Genomic DNA, 19,764 nt, shown 5'->3' with positions numbered 1-19,764 from the left:
GACAGCAGGGTCAAAAAAGGGCTACTAACTAGATATCTCCAAGACAGCACAAAACATTTTCACGAAAATGCCATCAAAGTTAAAGCCAGCAACTGACAACAGAAAAGAGACACAAATGCCATTCACAGTGAGAAATATCTAAGCTTTTTCACTTGTCTTTCATCCACTTAACTCTGAAGAATTTGGAAATACGGACAAGCTAGGTAGAGAAGAGGTTGGCTACAAGCTCATCTGTCAGGAAGATTGTTCCCATTTTGCTCTACTTGGTGGTTACAGACATGGCCTAAAGCCATGTTTTAAAATGTTCCTTAGAGATTAATATTATGTTGCAATTTTTTGTTATTCAAAAATAAACCTTGATTAATGAACTGAAGCCACATTTATTTTGGAACTCAAGTAGTTAAAAGATAGTTTTTCCATTAGAAGCAATCAATAAGGAAAGTATAATTAAGTTGGTAATTATGAGGCCTGAACACCAGCCAATTCAACATACCTATGTGAAAACTGAGATCAATTTTAAAATGGTACTCAGAAATCAATTACATAAAACTGACCAGGTTCCATAGGTTAACCAGGGTCAAGAAAACAAATTCTTAGTGTCAACAACCCAATGATTCAGAATAGAGTAAGTACCAATTAAAGAAAGAGCTTTCAGTTTACTCATGGTATGATTGTCATTCCCTCAAAATGTCTTTATTTAGCCTCTGTACTACATTGTTATGAAAGTGATTTATCATTTTTTAAAATCAATTTTTCCAGAAAAACAGAAGATAGTAGTAGAGGATTACTCAGAATTAGGAGATACAAGATAGGCATCACCACAGCAACAATCCCCAGTTTTTTAAAAGGATGTATTTACTATTCTATTTCTACTAAAGCCCTATGCTGATACTTCATTGTGGCATGGAGGTAAATGAATTTTCAAAGTGTTCTGCTATGTCTTCCCAACCAGGAAAGGCTTCAAGTAAAGGTCTCAAAACAGACCATGAGTTGTGTGGTCAGAGAACCAACCTAATAAATGCACAAAGGTTCATCACCAGAAATCAACCTACCACTCACTAGACAAGAATTTTGGTGGCAACAGGGCAACTCATATTAAGACCCACTACTAAAGTGTGCAGGCATTGTTATGGCAATAGGCGCACCTACTGACAAAATCCAAGATCTTAAGGGAAAAGTGCTGTCTTTCATATGTGAAAAACAGAATAAAAATAACGCTATGGTTCACGAAGTACCTTCCTTTTCACAACTTTGTGCTATTTCCATTTTACGAGTGAGAAAACAGGCTCAGAGAGGGTAATTTGCCCATCATCACATGTAATAGTATTCAAGGTGGGACTTTTTGCTGTTGACCTTTAATGATTCTGGCCTTTGTTTGAATGGGGCAGATAAAGTGGGATGTTTTTGCATCTCTCAGCACTGAGACAACTGGGGGGTCATTGATTTGTATCTGATGTGATATTGGGGGTGGGGAACTTTTCCATGCCCAGCCTGGGTGAGGTCGGGGGCCTCAGGGCCCCAAACAGGATACATAAGCGCAGAGGTTAGCGTTGTCTCTCAGAGCTCTGAGCCACAGCAGGAGTGGCGCGTGACTCTGGGCCAGCTGTTGTAATGAGTTCCCTGGCTCATTACTCAGATGTCGATAACTACGAATAGTATTTTGTCCGTAATTCAGGATGCTGGTTTTTTCCCCTGAACTAAGTAAATGATATTTGTATGGTGGATTAAAGTAAGATTGTTAACCCCTTAACGATGCTTTCCTTAATAAAGCAGATGAAAAGGACCTGGGCTTGCAGCATTCTGTGAGCAGATTGTTGTTGGTTTTACACCCCCACAGCAGCTGCTAGCCAGATTATTGATACATCACATAGCTAGTGAGCATCAAAACCAGCATGCACAAACAGGGCTTCTGACTTCCCAAGTGCGATGTTCTTTCCATCACTATGTGGTGTTCCATTCCATACTATTCTGTGATGCCTCTCCATGTTTTGAGTTGTTTTACCAGTGGTAGACACAGATTTGCATTAGTGTGGGCTGATTTTCTCAGCTGGTTTTCCTAGAAGCCAAAAGCAGGCATTTGTAAAACAGCTGAATTAATAACAATCTCTGGCCATAGAAAAGAGAGAAACTAGCTTTCTGGGCTCCACAGGTAACAGATTCCAATAATGGCTTCCCTTGCACAATACTCTATCTTACTGACTCACAGATCCAAAATAACCACAACCACAACTTAGAAAGTGGGATACAAGTATGGTACCCAAACAGTCCCATATCCCTTTATCCTAGGAGAAAAGAAGAGATGGAAGGTAGGAACCTCATCATCAAGATATCACTGTCCTTCAAGACTGCATAAACCTTGGGACCCATACATCAAAATCCTCACTATCCTCTGCCCTTCTGATTAGAGGGATGGAGGGCAGAGCAGAGGAGGAAACTTCTCCCAAAGCATCCATTTAAACAGGGCCACCAAGAAAGCCATTTCTTCACTTCTCACCTGCTGTAGTGCTTTGGGCTGGACTCCACCTTCTCTTCCACCCTTCCCCATTAGATTGTAAGCTCCTTGAGTCCTAGGACTGTTTTTTTTTCCTATTTGTATCCCCAGAACCTAGCCTGGCACAAAACAGACACCTAATAAATGTTTATTAACTGACTGGTATGAAAAGGGCCTGTACTTAGAATCAAGGATATGATTCAGGGCCCTCCTCTCTCCCAGTCCCCAAATATTCCAAAGCACAACTTTATGCCTCAGGAAACCAGTGATTATTCCTCCTCAACTGTGTAAACCAGTTAGCTTTGCCAGGGTACATGAAGGAAATATCATGATCCATTACAAAGGTACTTGAAATCCTGACCACCTTCTACACTTCTGGCAGGGTCAGGTAGCACTGCACAGGAAAGTATTACAGAAGACTTTTCATTACAATTAAATACAGCTTTGGGCTGAAAGCATCCCAGGGCATAGATGGCCAAAGTACCCTCGCAAACTCGGCACAGATCACCCAGAGCAGGCATTCTTTGAAACAAGCCCTCTAAAGGGACATAGTAGAATGATTTCAGGATGTGGTCAAACAGGTCACTCCTATCACTCATATAACTCCCATTTCTTTTTTTTATATGTAGAGCCTGGGGGGAAGGATGGGGGGAGAGAGAAGGAAGAATCAGTTAATAATTTGCTCAGCATCATTAGGCAAGAATTTTCGACTTTTCCTCTCAGAAGCAGTGTTCAATAATTTCAGAAAAGTAGACTCCTACTTGTCCCAGAAATAGCATTCTGGTAAATTAAGCACCAAGGAACAAGCTGAGAAAATTAATGAACATGGAGGGAAAAATAAGGGAAAGAAAAAAATACTGGAATGGCGGCTTTAATATTGGCAAAATGACAAATGTATCCAAAGGTAAAAATCATTCACAATTTATATAGAACAATCAAAATAAACGTCAAATTAAAAGGAACAAAGCTAAACATATAATGGTAGTGCTCCCAAGCCATCATTTTAAAACAGTTTAGGGCTTACAGTTCTATCACAGAGAACACTGAAGGGAGAGGTAGGATTAGAACTACCAGTTTATTTTTCTTCTAGCATAAAGTCTTCTCGGTCTTGTACTTTATTTTGGTTAAAATATTTTTATCCTTCTACAACTGAACACACATACAATATATTTTTTCTCAAGAGATATGTGGGAAATTTCTCCAAAAGAATTTTTTTTCTTTTTTTGTCTTTGTATATGGAGTTCCAGCCAAGTGCCTGGCACATAACAGTGGGCATTTTGTAAATACTTATTAACCAGTTGTTTCCAGAAAGTGACTACAGTAGAGTTTCATTTCACTGGATGAGGTTTTAAAGCAGGGGTTAAGGTAAAAAATCAAGTACATTCAAAATTTATCCTTGAAAATCCCTTAAACTGCCCATAAGCAGAATATTTTTAAGCAGCTGTAGTGAAAAAGGGGTAGGATCTCTTTAAAAGATGGATGTCTACATCAGATGGATCTGATGGTTGCTATGGAAACAACTAGATTTTTTTTTTTATTTTTCAAGATATGCAGCTATTGAATAGGAGAGAAATAATAACAAAGCATCATTAAAAAAATCAGTGAAGATTCTAATGCATAACTCCTGCCTCCATTTCCTTTCTTTCTTACCATTTACTTCTCAATCCCTTATAATCTGGTTTCTGATCCCACCATTCAAATAAAAGTACTCCCCACCAAGGTTCCAATAATCTATTAACTACTTAATTCAATGTCCTTTTCTCAGGCTCAATTTTATATTTCACCTCTTTGAAGCTTTTGAATCATCACCCCCTCTTCATCCTAGTCAGTTTCTCCTCCCCTGGCTTCAGGGGCACAGCTTCCTCTTGGCTTTCCCCCATCTGCCCACTCCTCAAGTCTCCCTTGCTGAATCATCATCCCCCTCCCACCAACTAAGTTTAACTACCCTCCAAGGATCTATCCTGGGCCCTCTTCTACACTCCCTCACTTAGTAATCCCACCAGGTCCCAAGAATTCTATGGTCATATGTCTCCCATATCTATTATATCCAGGGAGGAGAAGGAAATAAGCATTTATATAGCACCTACTATGTGCCATGCATTATGCTAAGTACTTTACAAATATTATCTCATTTGAGCCTCACAATAACCCTTCAAAGTAAGCACTGTTGTTATCCCCATTTTACAGCTGAAGAAATGGACTTACTCAAGGTCACACAGCTAGTGTCTCATGCTGGATTTGAATTCAGGTTTTCCTCACTGTAGACCCAGTGCTCTATCCACAGATACCTAGATGCCTAATCAGCCCTAATCTCCTGAATTCCGCACTATTACTAACATCTGCTTGATGGGTATCTCCACCTGAATGTCCCATGGGCTTTTCAAATTTGACACAGTCGAAACAGGACTAGCTGTACTTCCGCTCAACCCTCCGTCCATGCCTCCTCGTTTCTGCTGATGGCACTATAATCTTTCCAATCACCAAAGTTCACAACCTTAGAGTCATTTTTGACTCTCCTTTCCCTCATACCCTATATTCAATCACTTACTAAGTCTTCTCAATGTTACTTCCACAATACATCTCGAATCCATCCCCTCTCTGGGCACACTCTCTGCCCTAGTTCAAGACCTCATTACCTCTGACCTAGACTGCTGCAACAGCATCTTAATTGGCCCTTCCTGGACTCTAGGACTTCTCATCTCCAATCCATCCTCAAAAGTTCCAGATTGCTTTTTCAAGATACAGATCTCCAGATGTCATCTTTTACTCAAAAAACTTAAACGTCTCCCTTTTGGCTCCAGAATAAACTATAAATTCCTCTCTACCTAACATTTAAAGTCCCCCACAATCTGGCACCCACCCGTCCTTTCAATCTTGTTTCTTATCTCTCCCTTTTCATATTCTCCATTCCAGTCAAACGGCTGTTAAGCTGTTTCCTGGAGATCCCACCTCCTATCTCTGTGTCTTTGCACTGATGGTCCAGCAGGTTAGAAATTCCCTTATGTCACAGGATGGTAGATTTCTAATTGTAAGGGACTGGTAGCCCTCATTGTACAGGTGAGGAAAGGACTTGCCCAAGATCACCCAAGATCGCAGCTGGGACATGAAGCTAGGTCTTCTAATTCTCAATTCAGTGTTCTTTTCCACTTCACTACACAACACTTCTAGGAATCCCTGGCTTCCTTCAAAGCACAGGTATCAGTCATCTCGAACAAGAGCCCTCCAAGACTACATACACCTGGTCTCCCCTCCAGTCATTAGCATTTCCTCCCTCCAGGATACAGTGGTGGGCGAAAAATAAAATGACTGAGGAAAAAAGGTTCAAACTTCCAAGCACATAAATTTATTAAGCAATGCATGCCAACTGCCCAACAAATCAGAATCAGCAGCCTCCCTCAGCTTTGGCACTAGATGCTGAATACAGGGGGAGAGAGACTTTTATATGTTAAAAACAATCAAACAAGACCAAATAATTAAAAGAAAACAATTAACCAGGATGCAACACTAGGCAATCTGTTTCCTAACTGGATGAAAGATTAGGGGCTTTCCAAATTGGGTGGGAGAGACTAAACAGGTACAATTCTCTGAAATCAGAAAGAGGTGAGCCACTCCCCTCAAGTGTCTGTGAACAACCAAAGGAACATGAAAACAGTAACTGATTGATCAATACAAGGTCAGTTTTCAGATAAGGCATATGAATTTCTTGAGATGTACAACTGTGAGAAAACTCCTTGCCTCAATCTTTGGGTCTGACTGGGTTTCTGGTCAGCATAACCTAGGTCCCTAGTTAAGGGTCTCTAAACAGCAGGGAGAGATAGTCCACTTTCCCAGCCATGGAAGGCTAAGTTCAAACAATATAATAAGGTTTTCTCCCAATTCCAACAATTGAATAAAGATTTCTCACAAGACAGAATTTGGACTAGACCCATAATGGAATAGAAAGAGGACTGCACTAGCTCCAGAACTGAGTCACAAGATGGAGTCAGTATGGTTCACTCAACTCCCACAATTAACCACTTGCTGTCCTAATCCCCTCAATTCCCTCACTTCTTCGCCCTATACTCACTTGTATACCAGTTGTATCCCTCCCTCAATTCCTTTTCCCATAAAGTAAGCTTCACCAGAGCAGAGACTACCTATCTCTGTAACTTCAGCAGGGTACAGTGCCCAGCACAAAGTAGGAGTTTAAATAAATGTTTGTTGAATTGAATTGAGATAATCCAAAACCACAAATGGGGGGGGGGGGGGGGGGGAATAGGACAGGACTTCTTTTTATCTAAGGAATGCAGGTTTCTTTGGATATAGGACTCCCTTTGTAAATATTCTTTGTTTAAGCTAAATTTTTAAATTACTTTTTATTCCTTGAACCTATAGTTATCAATGGTAAAGGAAGCGAGCTCAGACACATGGCCTACATCAAGGAGAAGCCAGCTTGGGACAATCTGTCAGGGACAATCTATAGCATGGATTCATCATAGCTGGAGATCAAATACCAGCTTACACTGGGGCTAATGTCAAATGCTTGTTCCCAGTTCTCTCTCAATAACTAAAATCAGAAATTCCAGTTCTGAAGCCCTGCAATAGGAAAAACTGTAATAAAAAGACTATTCTAAGAATCTAATAGAAAAATAAACATCAGCTTTATTTTAATATTAAGTTTTATTTACGTGATATATTTCATAACATTTGTAATACATAAGACGATGAAAACCACATGCAAAATTATTGAGCCCAAAAACATTCTCTTTCTGATGCATATTCAAAAGAAAAAAGTCAGCTATGGGTCAAATTTTTAAAGACTCATCTGCCAATATCATTTTAAAGAGATGAAACCCACTGAAGTTCTGTCATCATTCAATGTTTAATTACTAACATAATTCACTTATACAACAACTCAAGTAAAGTACTTAAAGCCAGTGCTCTAAGCTGAACCAAATCTTGAAATATGGCATCTGTGGGAAAATCCAATTGTAAAGTCTGAGGAGAATCCACAGATCTGGATAAATATATAAAGATGTCTGTTTCTTAAAAAAGCAAATAAAAATCCACACAGAGGTTTGGAGTCATGACTTCATGATGAAATTTCTTTGGCTTACATAAAAATGCTTCAAAATAAAAATATATAATCAGCACAAAAACATAGCTAAGTGTACACGCCCAATGAAATGCATTTTATAGTTTCTATTTTGCTAACGCAGTTACAGTTAATGGAAATTGCCATGACAAAATGATTGTTTTTATGAAAAGAGCCTGCTTTATTACTAACCAATCAAATTTCATTTTTATTACTGATGTTAAAAAGTTCAAAACCACGATTCATTCCGAGAGCACACAAAAATAAGAAAAGTGTTCAAAACTGAAACAGAGGTTCATTTAAAAAGCGATAAAAAATTAAAGCATGCATTTCTTTTACTGGCAAAGCAAATACTTCTCCACTACACATAAATGTGCTTGTTCGGATTTGGTTGCTTATTATATAATTCCTTGTCTTTTAGTGATGAATGAATCTGAATTTTCAGTTTCTCTTCAAAATGCTAGTCCATCTGACAACTGCTTATTGAGATATAAATGTTTCCAAAATGGTTTAAATGTATAAGAATATAGTGGTGATCTTTTCCTCAACTTTCACTATAATATATAATATGTACTAATTTAAGTGTTTCAGCAAACATCTAAGCCTCAGGAAAACAAGGCCTCAAACAGAAGGAAAAAAGAAATTTTATGGTGTACTACTTAACAGACATGCTTGCTCTAAGTCAATGAAATAAGGGTTTTTTTGTTAAGCTATTGCTACAGTAAGAAATATCAAAGTTACAAAATCAAAAATTAACACCAGCTTAACTATTGACTACTTCAAGACCAGGTAACCTGTCTTTACCTGACTTATCAACTAGCAACTCATCAACATTTTGTAAAATGTAGCAAACTTTGTCTTTTAAATTCTAAAGGCGGAAAAAGTTCTTTTAAGTACGAAAAAGCAATCAAATTGGCTTTCACTGCTGTCAAAGTACTTTTAGCAAAAACATCTCTAACGGGCCTAAAATAGCACTGAGACATCTTTTTAACTTGTCGTGGTTTGCTCTTTTGCCTTTATCACTTATATGCAAACCTTGCCCCCCCCCCCCCCACCATATACACCCTTTGTCCCCCAGCAGGTAAGGCTGTAAGTATTACAATGAGTATTATACATGAATGCACTAAATAAAGGTTCTCTGATTTCTAGCTTCTGGCTCACTAACTCTGAAAAGAATACTTTCCCTAATTCTGGAGAGCTCTAGAAGAATAATAGGGAAAAAAAATATCATGCTTCCTTTGATTACATTTTTCTTTCAAGAAATTTTATGGCTCTATGGAATACAATTTCAAAACCACTTTCTGAGATGATACTACAAAAGTAAGTACGCAAAGCTAGAAATGGAATGTTAACATCACCTACATGTTCAAGAATACAGGAAAACTCCCATACCTTCTATTTTTAATCTGTTAGGGGAAACAACAGTGTACACAGTAGAAAAAATTGTTGGACTACAAATTAAGAGACCTGGAGGTTCTAACCCTGGCTCTGACATTAACCTGATAAGTGTCCATTGGATAGATTACTACCTACTAGCCTTTGTTTCTACCTTAAAACAAGGTTGGACTAAATGATCTCTAAGGTCTCCTCAAGTTCTAACATGATATTTAATTTTGTTTTGTGTGTCTGCAACTATTACCCAAGTTATTAAAATGAAGAAACTGTGGCATAACAAGATTAAATATTATGATCAAAATGCAGAAAGTCACTGTGAAATAACAAGAAATATAATCCAGGGGTGGCAGTAAAGGAAGAGGAGAATGTTGTCGTGGATAAATGGTCAAAATTTATGAGCAGACGTTTCTCAAAGAAATATACACTTGAATATTATTCAAATTCTCTAATAATAAGAGAAATTCAAATTAAAAACAAGCTAGATGTCAACTTATTTCTATTAAATTGACAAATACAGTTTTAAATGAAAAACTAAATAGTGATGAAGGAAAACAGTTCTATCAGTTATGTCTGACAACAGTGAATTGGTACAATAATTTTGGGAAGCAAAATGGAAATACAGTGTAAGAGTTACAAAGCTGTTCATACCTTTTGACCCAAGTGACCCCATTACCAGGAATATAGTATTAATATAATATGATGATATGATATGATAATGATATGATATTGTAATAGTGAAAGGTCAGTCAGCCAATAAGAATTTATTAAAGTGTCTACTATGTGCCGGGCACTGGGCTAAACACTGGGGATCCAAAGAAAGACAAAAACAAGTCCTGCCTTCAAGGAGCTCACAATCTAATGGAGACAAAACAAGCAAACAAATGTGTACAAACAAGCTGTACATTTGATAAATACAGAATAATAAAGAGAAAGAAGGCACTAGAATTACAAAGGACTAGGAAAGACTTCCTGCATAAGGGAGGATTTCAGCTGGGATTTGAAGGAAGCCAGAAAAACCAGGAGGCAGAGATGAGGAAAAAGATGAATCCAGACATGGGGAAACAGAGTGCCCAGAGAAAATGCCCAGAGTCCAGAGATGGATCGTCTTATTTGTGGAACAGCCTGGAGGCCAGTGTCACTGGAGAGAACAGTATGAGGTGGGGAGGAAGGAGGTGTAAGAAGACTAGAAACACAGGAGGGGATAGGTTAACTTAAATTCTGTGAAAGGTGGAAGCCTGGACCCGTTAAAAAGTCCTATCTTAGATACGACTGGTACGTGATCACTACCCCACCTTGAGTGCCTCAGCATCTACCCAACAGTGCTGAGTAAACGTCTTGATGTCTGGGAATAATACTAACAAATACTAAGCATAAACTGAAATATGAACCAAAACATTAACTAAGCAGAAAAAACGAAAATATCTCCTAATCTTCAGTGAAGCACCCTATAGCTCCTGTTTGAGTTCTATAATTAGCACCAGGATTTGGGGGGGGGGGGGTCTCCACAGGGATCCACCACTGGTCTGGCTGCCACCCCAGACTGCTGATTACATGAACTCTTGGCAGGGATCCATCATACTGGCTCCCAATGTAAATGACCCAATTGACTAACCTACTACCTATAATCAATCTGGCCTCTTCCTTTGGTATCGAACTTGTCTCACTGTTTGGAAGGAAGACATAGGATTCCCTAGGTGGGGGAATTCTTGACCTTACGACTGGACATGGTGAGACTTGCACTTTAGGAAAATTACTTTCAATAAAGTAAGTGGAGGATCGACAGGAGTGGGGAAGAGCCTTGTGATAGGCAGACCCACCAAGAGGCAACCGCACCAGTCCAGGAGTGGGTGCTAAGGGCCTGTACCAGGGTGGTCGTTGTCTTGGGGGGGGAAGGGTGTGTATTTGAAAGATGTTACAAAGGTGAAATAGATAGGCCTTGGCAGATTAGATATCAGGTGGATGAGAAATACTGAAGAGTCAAGAATGGCACGGGGAGGGGGGGCGGGGCGCTAGGAGAGCAGTGGTACCCTCAACAGTAATTGGAAAGTCTGAAAGCGAGGAGTATTGGGGGGGAAAGATAATGAGTTTAGTTTTGGGCACGTCAAGTTTAACATATCTACTGAACATCAAGCTCAAGATGTCTAATAAGTAGCTGGAGATCTGAGGCTGGGGCTAGATAAGTACGTAGGAGAGTCATTAGCATAGACTGAATGTGGTAGGAGGAGGCACGGGGAAGGGGCCAGGACAGAGCTCTCAGGACCTTGGTCCATAGTTAGTAGGTGTGACCAGGATGAAGATCCAGCAAAGCAGACCAAGAAGAAGTGGTCAGATAGAAAGGAAGACAAGCAGGAGAGCAGTGTCACAAAAACCTAGAAAGAAGAGAGTATCAAGGAGAAGGGAGTAATAGATGGGGTCAGAAAGGATGAAGACAGAGAAAGTGACGTTGGACTGTAAGAGTATACTGGTAACTCCGGAGAAAGCACTCTGACTGGATGATGAAGAGAGAAAGGGACAAAAATAATCACAGCAGCTTTATTCTTAACAGAAAAAAATATATAACCAATATAGGATTGAGGAATAGCTAAAGAACTTGTGATATACTGACAATAAAATTATGCCATACAAATATAAATAATAAAACAAATTTGTAAACACAATGAAACTGGCTACATCTATGTAAAATGTTCTGCTGTTCAACCTACTTACCAGGATAATTTTCAAGACTGGTAATGTTGGACAGGACCTGCATTCAAACTATGAATAAACAAACTGGGAAGAAAGGAAATCAAATATGGAATAAGAGGGCCATCGACTCTTGACACTGGCCAAGAACTCGTGGCAAAGGTGGAATGACATCGAAGGAGCTGCCACCCAGCAGCCAGTAGGTCAGTAGACAGAAAGCAGAAACCCAGATAGGGTTGGGGCAAGGCTTCAAGAGTCAGACTCATTCCTGCCTGGCATCCATTTCATCATACACCTCTCCAATGAAAAACACCTGGAGGGCATCGACAATCTGTACCCAACACATTCTCTTTTACAGAGCGCAAAGCATTTTTATAATAAAGAACAATGTGTCTAGGATTTATCAAAGTACACATTCTTATTTAAAATAAGTAACCTAGAATTCCACATTATAAGCTTCACTTACATAATTTCAGTTACTGTGCATAGACAAAACACTCAAATTAAAACAGAATGGTTTTTAAGTCTTGTCAAATTCACTATTAGGAGTAGAACCAGATGAAAGTAATAAACTGCCAGGAGAATATAGTACACAAAATGGAGCAAGATGGAGTTAGCCTAGTGGGACAACCTAGAAGGGCACCAGGCAGTGCAGTATATAGAGCACCGGACTTGTAATAAGAAAGACCTGGGTTCAGATACAGCCTCAGACACTTCTTAGTTGTGTGACCCTAGGCAAGTTGCTTAAACCCTGGTTTGCATCAGTATCCTCATCTATTAAATGGGGATAATAACAACACTTACCTCCCAGGGTTGCGGTATCAAATAATAATTGTAAAACACATAGCACAGTGCTTCACACACAGTATGTAAAATCAGGACACAAACTCAGAAGAAAATTACGTCAAAACAGCTATAAGCAAAGCCTCAAAGAAAAATATGAATTGGACACAAGCCCAACAGGAATTCCTAGAAGATCTCAAAAATTATTTTCAACATCAAACAAGAATGGTAGAGGAAAAATTGGGTAAAGAAATGAAAGAAAGGGAAGAAAATTATGAAAAGACAATTAGCTTGGTAAAAGTACCAAAAATACTGAAGAAAATAACACCTTAAAAAACAGAACTGGACAAATGGAAAAAGAAGTACAAACGCTCACTGAAGAAAATCCTCAAAAATTAGAACTAGGCAAGTAGAAGCCAATGACTCCATGAGATACCAAGAAACAATAAAACAAAGTCAAAAGAAGAGACTATGAACTCCTTGAGAGCAGGGATTATCTTTTGCCTTTCTTTGTATCCCCAGGGCTTAGAACAGTGCTTGGCACATAGTATATCCTTAATAAATGTCTACTGACTATTGCCACTTAGTCAAAAAACCATAAAAAAAAATGTCAATAGCTTACTTGGGAACCTGTCTTAGACAAGGAGAAAGCAAGCTTTCATAAAAAGACAAAAATCAGCAGGATCTGTTCCATTTGTCTATCACAATACTTTGAATACAGCAGGCAGTGTTTGATGACTTGTACATCATTTCACAGATTGTTACCAAAAATGCATTAATTTCCTAAGATGAAAAGCAGCAAATTCATACTCTGCTACCCTAAGATTGAATTTTCTCATCTGTAAAATGAGAGGGTAGGACTTAAAGGTCTAAAATCTACCTCTAGAGTCTGCCAACTCTAAAATCTTATCATTCTTAGCGCTGGATATTTCACTGGATCTGTGATTATCAGGGATGTGTGTTTCCCCTCCTAATGTGCCGAGGACAGTTCATCCATACAGTCTCATTATCAACAATTTATGTCAATGTTCTCCCATAAATCCTCCAGCAGACTGCTGCTGTTGTTGTTTGTCCTTCATTCCCAAGAGGACCAACGACATCATGGATAACATCTTGACTTGTTAGTGAATTGGATTTAAGTGAGGCACAGAGCTGCAAGAAGGTGTCAGCCTCACTCTCTCTTCCTGAGTCATCAAAGTCCAGTGACAGGATAAAAATCAAGATGACTGGCTTGGCATCTGCAATGTCTGACCAAGCTTTAATCAAGATTTGAAGTAAACTAAGAAGTCTAAGAGGCAAAAGTAAGAAGGAAGTATATGCCAGACATGGGGAGAGAGCCTATGCAAAGGCACATAGAGAGATGAAGAGTTGTATGCAAGGAACCAAAAGCAGGCTAGTTTGGTTGGGCTTGGAGAACATGAAGGGGAATAAAATATAAACCCAGAAATGCAATTAGAGCTGGATTCTGCAAGGGATGATCCAACCCTGTTAATTTACAGATGAGGGAACTGCAACATAAAAGGTTACATAGGAATTAAGTGTCAGAATCAGGATTAGAATCTAGGTCACCCATTAAAAGCACAGCACAATTACCCAAATGCAATCCACAGTGCTCTCTCTGTCTTTCTCTTCAGTTCTAGCCCCAGCTCAATACCTATACGATAGTGCCTGTCCATGATGAGCTAACTCAAACGGCTACCACTCAGGTACAAATCATAATCTGGGCAATATATCCTTTACTTAATTTATTCTTTGTGATTATTACATCGCAGATCCCAGTGAGGACTTGTTGCAATCAACACATGTTATCCACAAAGAGTAGGACCTCACCAACTAAAGGGAATTCCACAGCTATCTGAGCTTTTGCCCAGGAAGGTAGTGAACACACTTGGAAAGTATACTACCCATCCCTCCTCTCCCTTCCCCCCCCCCCGCCCCCACACCTTGCTGTTTCAACTGAAATACAAATGTAGCAGTCCTTCTGGACACAAGAAGTCCAATTTGATTTTAAGGCATTTTAATTATTTAAAGGAACCACAAATTAAAGAGTTCATACAGGCACATAGTAGGAACTTAATAAATGCTTGTGTTGTTTCCCTCCTCCCTTCTCAGAATAAATTTTAAATACATTCCTATGTAGGATTACAAAGGAAACCAATTATATTGAAATAAAGCTATACTCTCTTCTCATCCAAGTTCATACCCCTCCTCCCCCCCAAAATTCCACAAACCCCCTTACTGTAGACCCTGGGATAAGAATTCCTGCCTTAAGTGCATTTTAAAAATTTATTTATCAATCAATCAACAAACAGTTATTAAGTGCCTACTATGTGCTAGGCACTGTGCCAAAAGATGGGGGATACAAAAAGAGGTAAAAAACAGTCCCCACCCTCAAGAAACTCAATCTAACCAGGGAGACAACATGGAAATACATACAAGAACAAGCCATACTGGACCTACGGGTGCATGTGGGGGGTTAAAGTGTAAGAAGAATGGAAACATAGGAGGGGGCTAGGTTATGAAAGGCCCCGAATGCCAAAGAGAGCATTGTTATTATTGAGTGGGGAGAGGTGGCATGGTCGGAATTAGGAAAATCACTTTAGTGGCTGAATGGAGATCTCTGGTACTTTACCTCAATCTGAAAAGCAGTATAAAGTGGTGGAAAGAGAACCAAACGAGAAATCTGGACACCAAATTCTAATTCTGGCTCTGACACTTACTTGCTATTTAGTTTTGGACAGGTTACTGAAGGAAGTTCTTGAAGTTACTTGGACAAGTTCCTGGAGAGGCTGTAAAATGGAGCCAAACTAGATTATTTCTAAGTTTCCTTCTGACTCAAAAATTCTGATACAGCAATTTTTTTCCTCAATGCATCATGAAGGTCATATGCAGCATTCTGAACTTTTAATGATTAAAATACTGAGACTTGAATATTAAGTACTGCTCTGACAAGCTATATTTTTATAGTGACCAAGATGTCACTAAATACACAAGAACCAATGAATTTAAACTTATAGAATGGGCTTTCTTGGCTCAAAGCATCTAAATTCAAAACCTTCAGGGAGTTTCACTATCTCCATAAGCAAATCCATGATACCTCTTCACAATACTGAATTCAATGTTCAGCCTTAGTTTCTCTCCTGAGCTCTAGTCTTACAGCACCAACTGACTACTGAATAAACATTTAAAAGTAGCATGTCCCATAAGGGTCTCAAACTCAACAAAACTCATCATCTTTTCCCCCCAAACCAATTGCTCCTTCAGATTTCTCTATTTCTGTTGACAACACCAATAACTTCCAGTCACTCAGGTCTGCAAACTTAATAATCCTCAACTCCTCATTCTCTCTCAGCTCATGTAACCAATCAGTTGCCAAGTCTCATGGATTCTAACTTCACATCTCCCTTCTCTCTGGGCCAAATGGGTACCATCCTCAAAGGCCCTCATCACCTCTTGTCTTTAAAAATGCAAATAACTTCCTAATTGATCTCACTACTTCAGCTCTCCCTTTCCCAAGCCAACCTTCAAAATCACCCAAGTTGACTTTCCTAAAGCATATAGATCTGTAATATCTGTTTAGCATTTAAGGCCCTTTACAATCTGACTCCAAATTGCCTTTCCAGTCTTACTACGTATCACTCCTCTTCAAACAATCTACAGTCCAGAAAACCTGTTCTTGTTCCTCAGAGGACAATCACCTTTTATCTTTACACAGGCTGTCCCCAATGCCTAGAACACATTCCTCCTCCACCTCCTTCATCTCTATCTTTTAGAATTTCTAGTTTCTTTCAAAGCTCAGCTCAGATGCCACCTTCTACACAAGGGTTTTCCTAATCCCCCTCCACTAATGATATTTCACTTGAATTAACATATTATGTGTGTATATATGCACATACATGTACATACAATATGTATGTGTGTACATGTTGTCTTCCCAGATAACAGAATGTATAAACTTGCAGAGAGTGGGTACAGTTTCATTTTCATTACATCCCCAATAGCTAATACAGAGCTCAGCACATAATGGACACCTAATAAATACTTGTTTATTGATGAACTGACCAATCAGTTGATTGATGAAGAAATAAGAGTAAAATGCAACAAGCTAATTGCCAGGGTAAAAAGACACTTAGCAAAATGGTGAACACACTTCAAAATTTTTTACTCTCCAGTCTGGAAAAATGAGCGATTCATTATTAAGAAACAGTGGAAACATTTGATAATGTACCCGCAAGCAACTCTTTAGTTTACAGGAATGTTTTGACCAACTATCACGCTTAAAAAAAACCAAAGAGCAGCCTATTATAGTATATACCCCAAAGCATGATTTTTTTTTTAAAAATATGTAATTCAGTGGTTTAGGAGTTTATTTTCATAATTTCTAGAAAGTAGCCCCTTTTAACCTACAGTTGTTTATTTCCTTATTTATAGTCTCTTTCATTGTAGTTGAAGGTACTTCAAAAAATGAATTTTTTCAATATGGTTTTAATACTGGTATATGTCAAAAGGAGTCTATGAACCAAAATTTTTCTACCTACTATATGACTGCCTCTCTACAATAACTGGTATACAATATAAAAGAACTAATGGGAGTTAATAGTAGCAATCTTTCCCATCTCTTGGAATACAGCAAGTGGACTCTGAACATCTAAAAAGTGAGTTCTAGAATGGAAAAATTATCATTTGATGTTTGTGTAAAGGAAGAAATGCTTATGGATCACTACTTCATTGAAAAGTTACACAGCTGTTTCTGTTTCCTGTTAATAAAAAGAGAAAAATCACTATCACAGCAAAACAAAAATGAAAAAACTTAAGGCCAAAGTTAAAATAACAGTGGTCACGTGCACAGAATGGATTAAAAAACACTTTGGAGAATATTATGTACCTACATTGGAACTTTGAACTTAACCTCCTGATTTTAAAATGAATGCCCATTTGGAGACTTATGTGAACTGATACAAAGTGAAGTGAGCAGAACCAGGCAAATATGGTACACAGTAAGAGCAATATTGTAGCAATGATCAACTGAAACACTTAGCTACTCTGATCAATACAATGATCCTTGAAAATTCCAAAGGACTCATGATAAATGCTAACCACATTCAGAGAGAGTTAACTCTCGGGGTCATTAAAGCGGATTTTCTTTCACTCTTTTTCTCGCTTTCTCCTTCAACACACCTAACATGGAAATACATTTTGTGTGACTTCACATGTATAATGGTATCCTATTGCTTACCTTAATGGGTGGGAGGGGGCTGGAGGGAAGGAAAGTTTGGAACTCAAAAAAGAACATAAAAAATATAAAAATGAATAAAAAAATCAACACCCACCCACTTAAGGGATCAAAGTACTTCATGTTTTGTTTTTTTTTTTGCAAACATACTTGTTAACAATCTAAGTCCTCCTTTAAGTGCTTGCTCAAATCAATTCCACAAACATTTATATGGCTTGAACTATGTACAAAAGCATTGTGTGGGGTGCTAGGTATAGAAAAGACTAAAATAATGTATAGAAAAGGCCTCTGCCCTCAAGAAACTCATTTAGATTTTCCCCACTCCCTATTTCAATTTTGGGCATTAGGTATTTTCAAAGTTTTTTTCGTTTAAGTTTCAATTTTCTTTGGCTTTTTTGGATTCCCATCATCAATATCTACAAAAGGGCTGCTTAATGTGTGAACAAAATCATCCGACGCCGAGGGTTCGGTGAAAAGACATTATTTGAAGTCCGAGTACCCAAGTTCAAATGCCGCCTACTTAAGCCGGACAAATGGCCCAACCTCTGCAGAACGAAGTTTCCCCGTCTGTTTCATCGGAGTACGTGGAGCTGGATGACCTCCGACGACCTCTAAGACTCCTTCCAGGGTCCATGCTTCTGGGGCTCTACTGATCCCGAGTATTGGCCAGTACCCCAATAAGGACGGGTCGCTAGGCGAGCCCCTCGCTCCCCGCCCACCGCCCCACGGACAGTTCCTAGGTTAGGGCCGGCCCGAAGCCGAGACCCCCCCGGGAGAAGGCTAGCATTCCAGGCCAGGGTCAAAGGGCAGCGGGCACAGTGACGTAACGCTGAGGGGGAGCAGCACCTGTGGCCCAGGATGCTCACCCCTCGCAGCCCATCCCCCCGGCCCGCTCCCACCTAACGTGGCCGCGGTAGAGCGATCCCCACGGCCCTTCCTAAACTCGTAAGCCCCTTGGCCCACGGAGGAGGCCCGGCCCTGCAGGTCTCCCTCCCTCCCCGGCCCGAGACAGGCAGCGGCTCCTCGGTGGACCTCCCGGGCCCCGCAGGGTGCCGGAGCCTGCCCCGGCCCCTCACCCCGGCCGCGGCCCCGCCCCTCCCGCGGCCCCGGCCCGGAAGAGCGCGCGCTACCTGCGACCTGGGAGACCAACGCTTCGGCCACCAGGGACATGCTGGCGGTGCGGCCCGCCTAGGCCTCGCCTCGCCGCCGCTCCTCCTTCCCCGCCGCCGCCGCCTGCGCCTGCTCCGGGGGCTGGGAAGCGGAGCACGGCGCTTCCGGGACGCGCTCTGTCCCCTCCCCCGCTCCGGACGGGCCGGGGAAGTCGCGCAAGGTTACAGCCCGAGCCCCGACAGGAACTTCCTGCGCAGCGACAACCACGCCGCCCGCCGCCGCGCCGCCCCTCCTCCTCCCCAGCCGCCGCCAATCCTCGGCGCTCCTCAGTTTCCCCATCTGTAAAGGGAGAGGGCCGCCTCGCCTGGCCACCTTTTCTGCTCCCCGCCCGGTGAAATGCTAACTCGGCCCCGGTCACCCTTTCCGGGTGACCTTAGCCCCTGCAGACTGGGTTTGTTGTTTGCCTTTCCTTGTATCCCCAGCGCTTATCAAGTGCCCGGCAAATAGTAGGCGCTTAATAAAGTATGATTGACTTGCCGTCAGAACATCCTCTTCTTTCCACCCACCCTGGTGCAGGCTGTCATCACCTCCAGCCCGGACCATTGCCGAGGGATGTCCTGAAATGGCCTGAAGTCAGGAAGATCTGAGTTCGAATGCAGACCTCAGAGGTGTACTAGTTGTGTCCCTCTGGGCAAGTCACTTCACCCCTGTCTGCCTCAGTCTCATCTTCTGTGAAAGGGGAGATGATAATAGCCCCTACCTCGAAGGGTTGTCCTGGGGACCGAATGAGACAATATTCGCAAGTTTAGCACGGTGCCCCGCAAAGCACTGGCACAATGTAAATGCTTGCTCTATTCCTTCCCCCTGCCCCTCCCCCTTCCCTTTCTGTGTGTTCTAGCTTCAAGCCCCTAATAACTGTTGCTCTTTTGGCCAAGAACCCTGGGGGGGTCTTCCCCTCCCGGTTTGATTTGGGGGGGGGGGAGTTTTGGTTAAAGG

At 40.7% G+C, this 19,764-nt stretch overlaps 1 protein-coding gene across 1 annotated transcript in view; it reads right to left on the bottom strand.

The window, feature by feature from the left end:
* MTX2 (metaxin 2) overlaps positions 1–19,073 on the bottom strand; it is a 94,441-nt gene extending 75,368 nt beyond the window's left edge. Inside the window, exon 1 of the mRNA XM_036745117.1 lies at positions 18,789–19,073. Coding sequence (XP_036601012.1) covers positions 18,789–18,828 — 40 coding nt within the window. The 5' untranslated portion in view covers positions 18,829–19,073. The remainder of the gene's footprint in view (positions 1–18,788) is intronic.
* Between the last annotated feature and the right edge of the window lie 691 nt (positions 19,074–19,764).

The sequence above is a fragment of the Trichosurus vulpecula genome, chromosome 2, assembly GCF_011100635.1.
Source record: "Trichosurus vulpecula isolate mTriVul1 chromosome 2, mTriVul1.pri, whole genome shotgun sequence".
Lineage (NCBI taxonomy): Eukaryota > Metazoa > Chordata > Mammalia > Diprotodontia > Phalangeridae > Trichosurus > Trichosurus vulpecula.
Note: the sequence above shows the minus strand (reverse complement) of the source record. Positions and strands in the feature narration are given on the sequence as shown.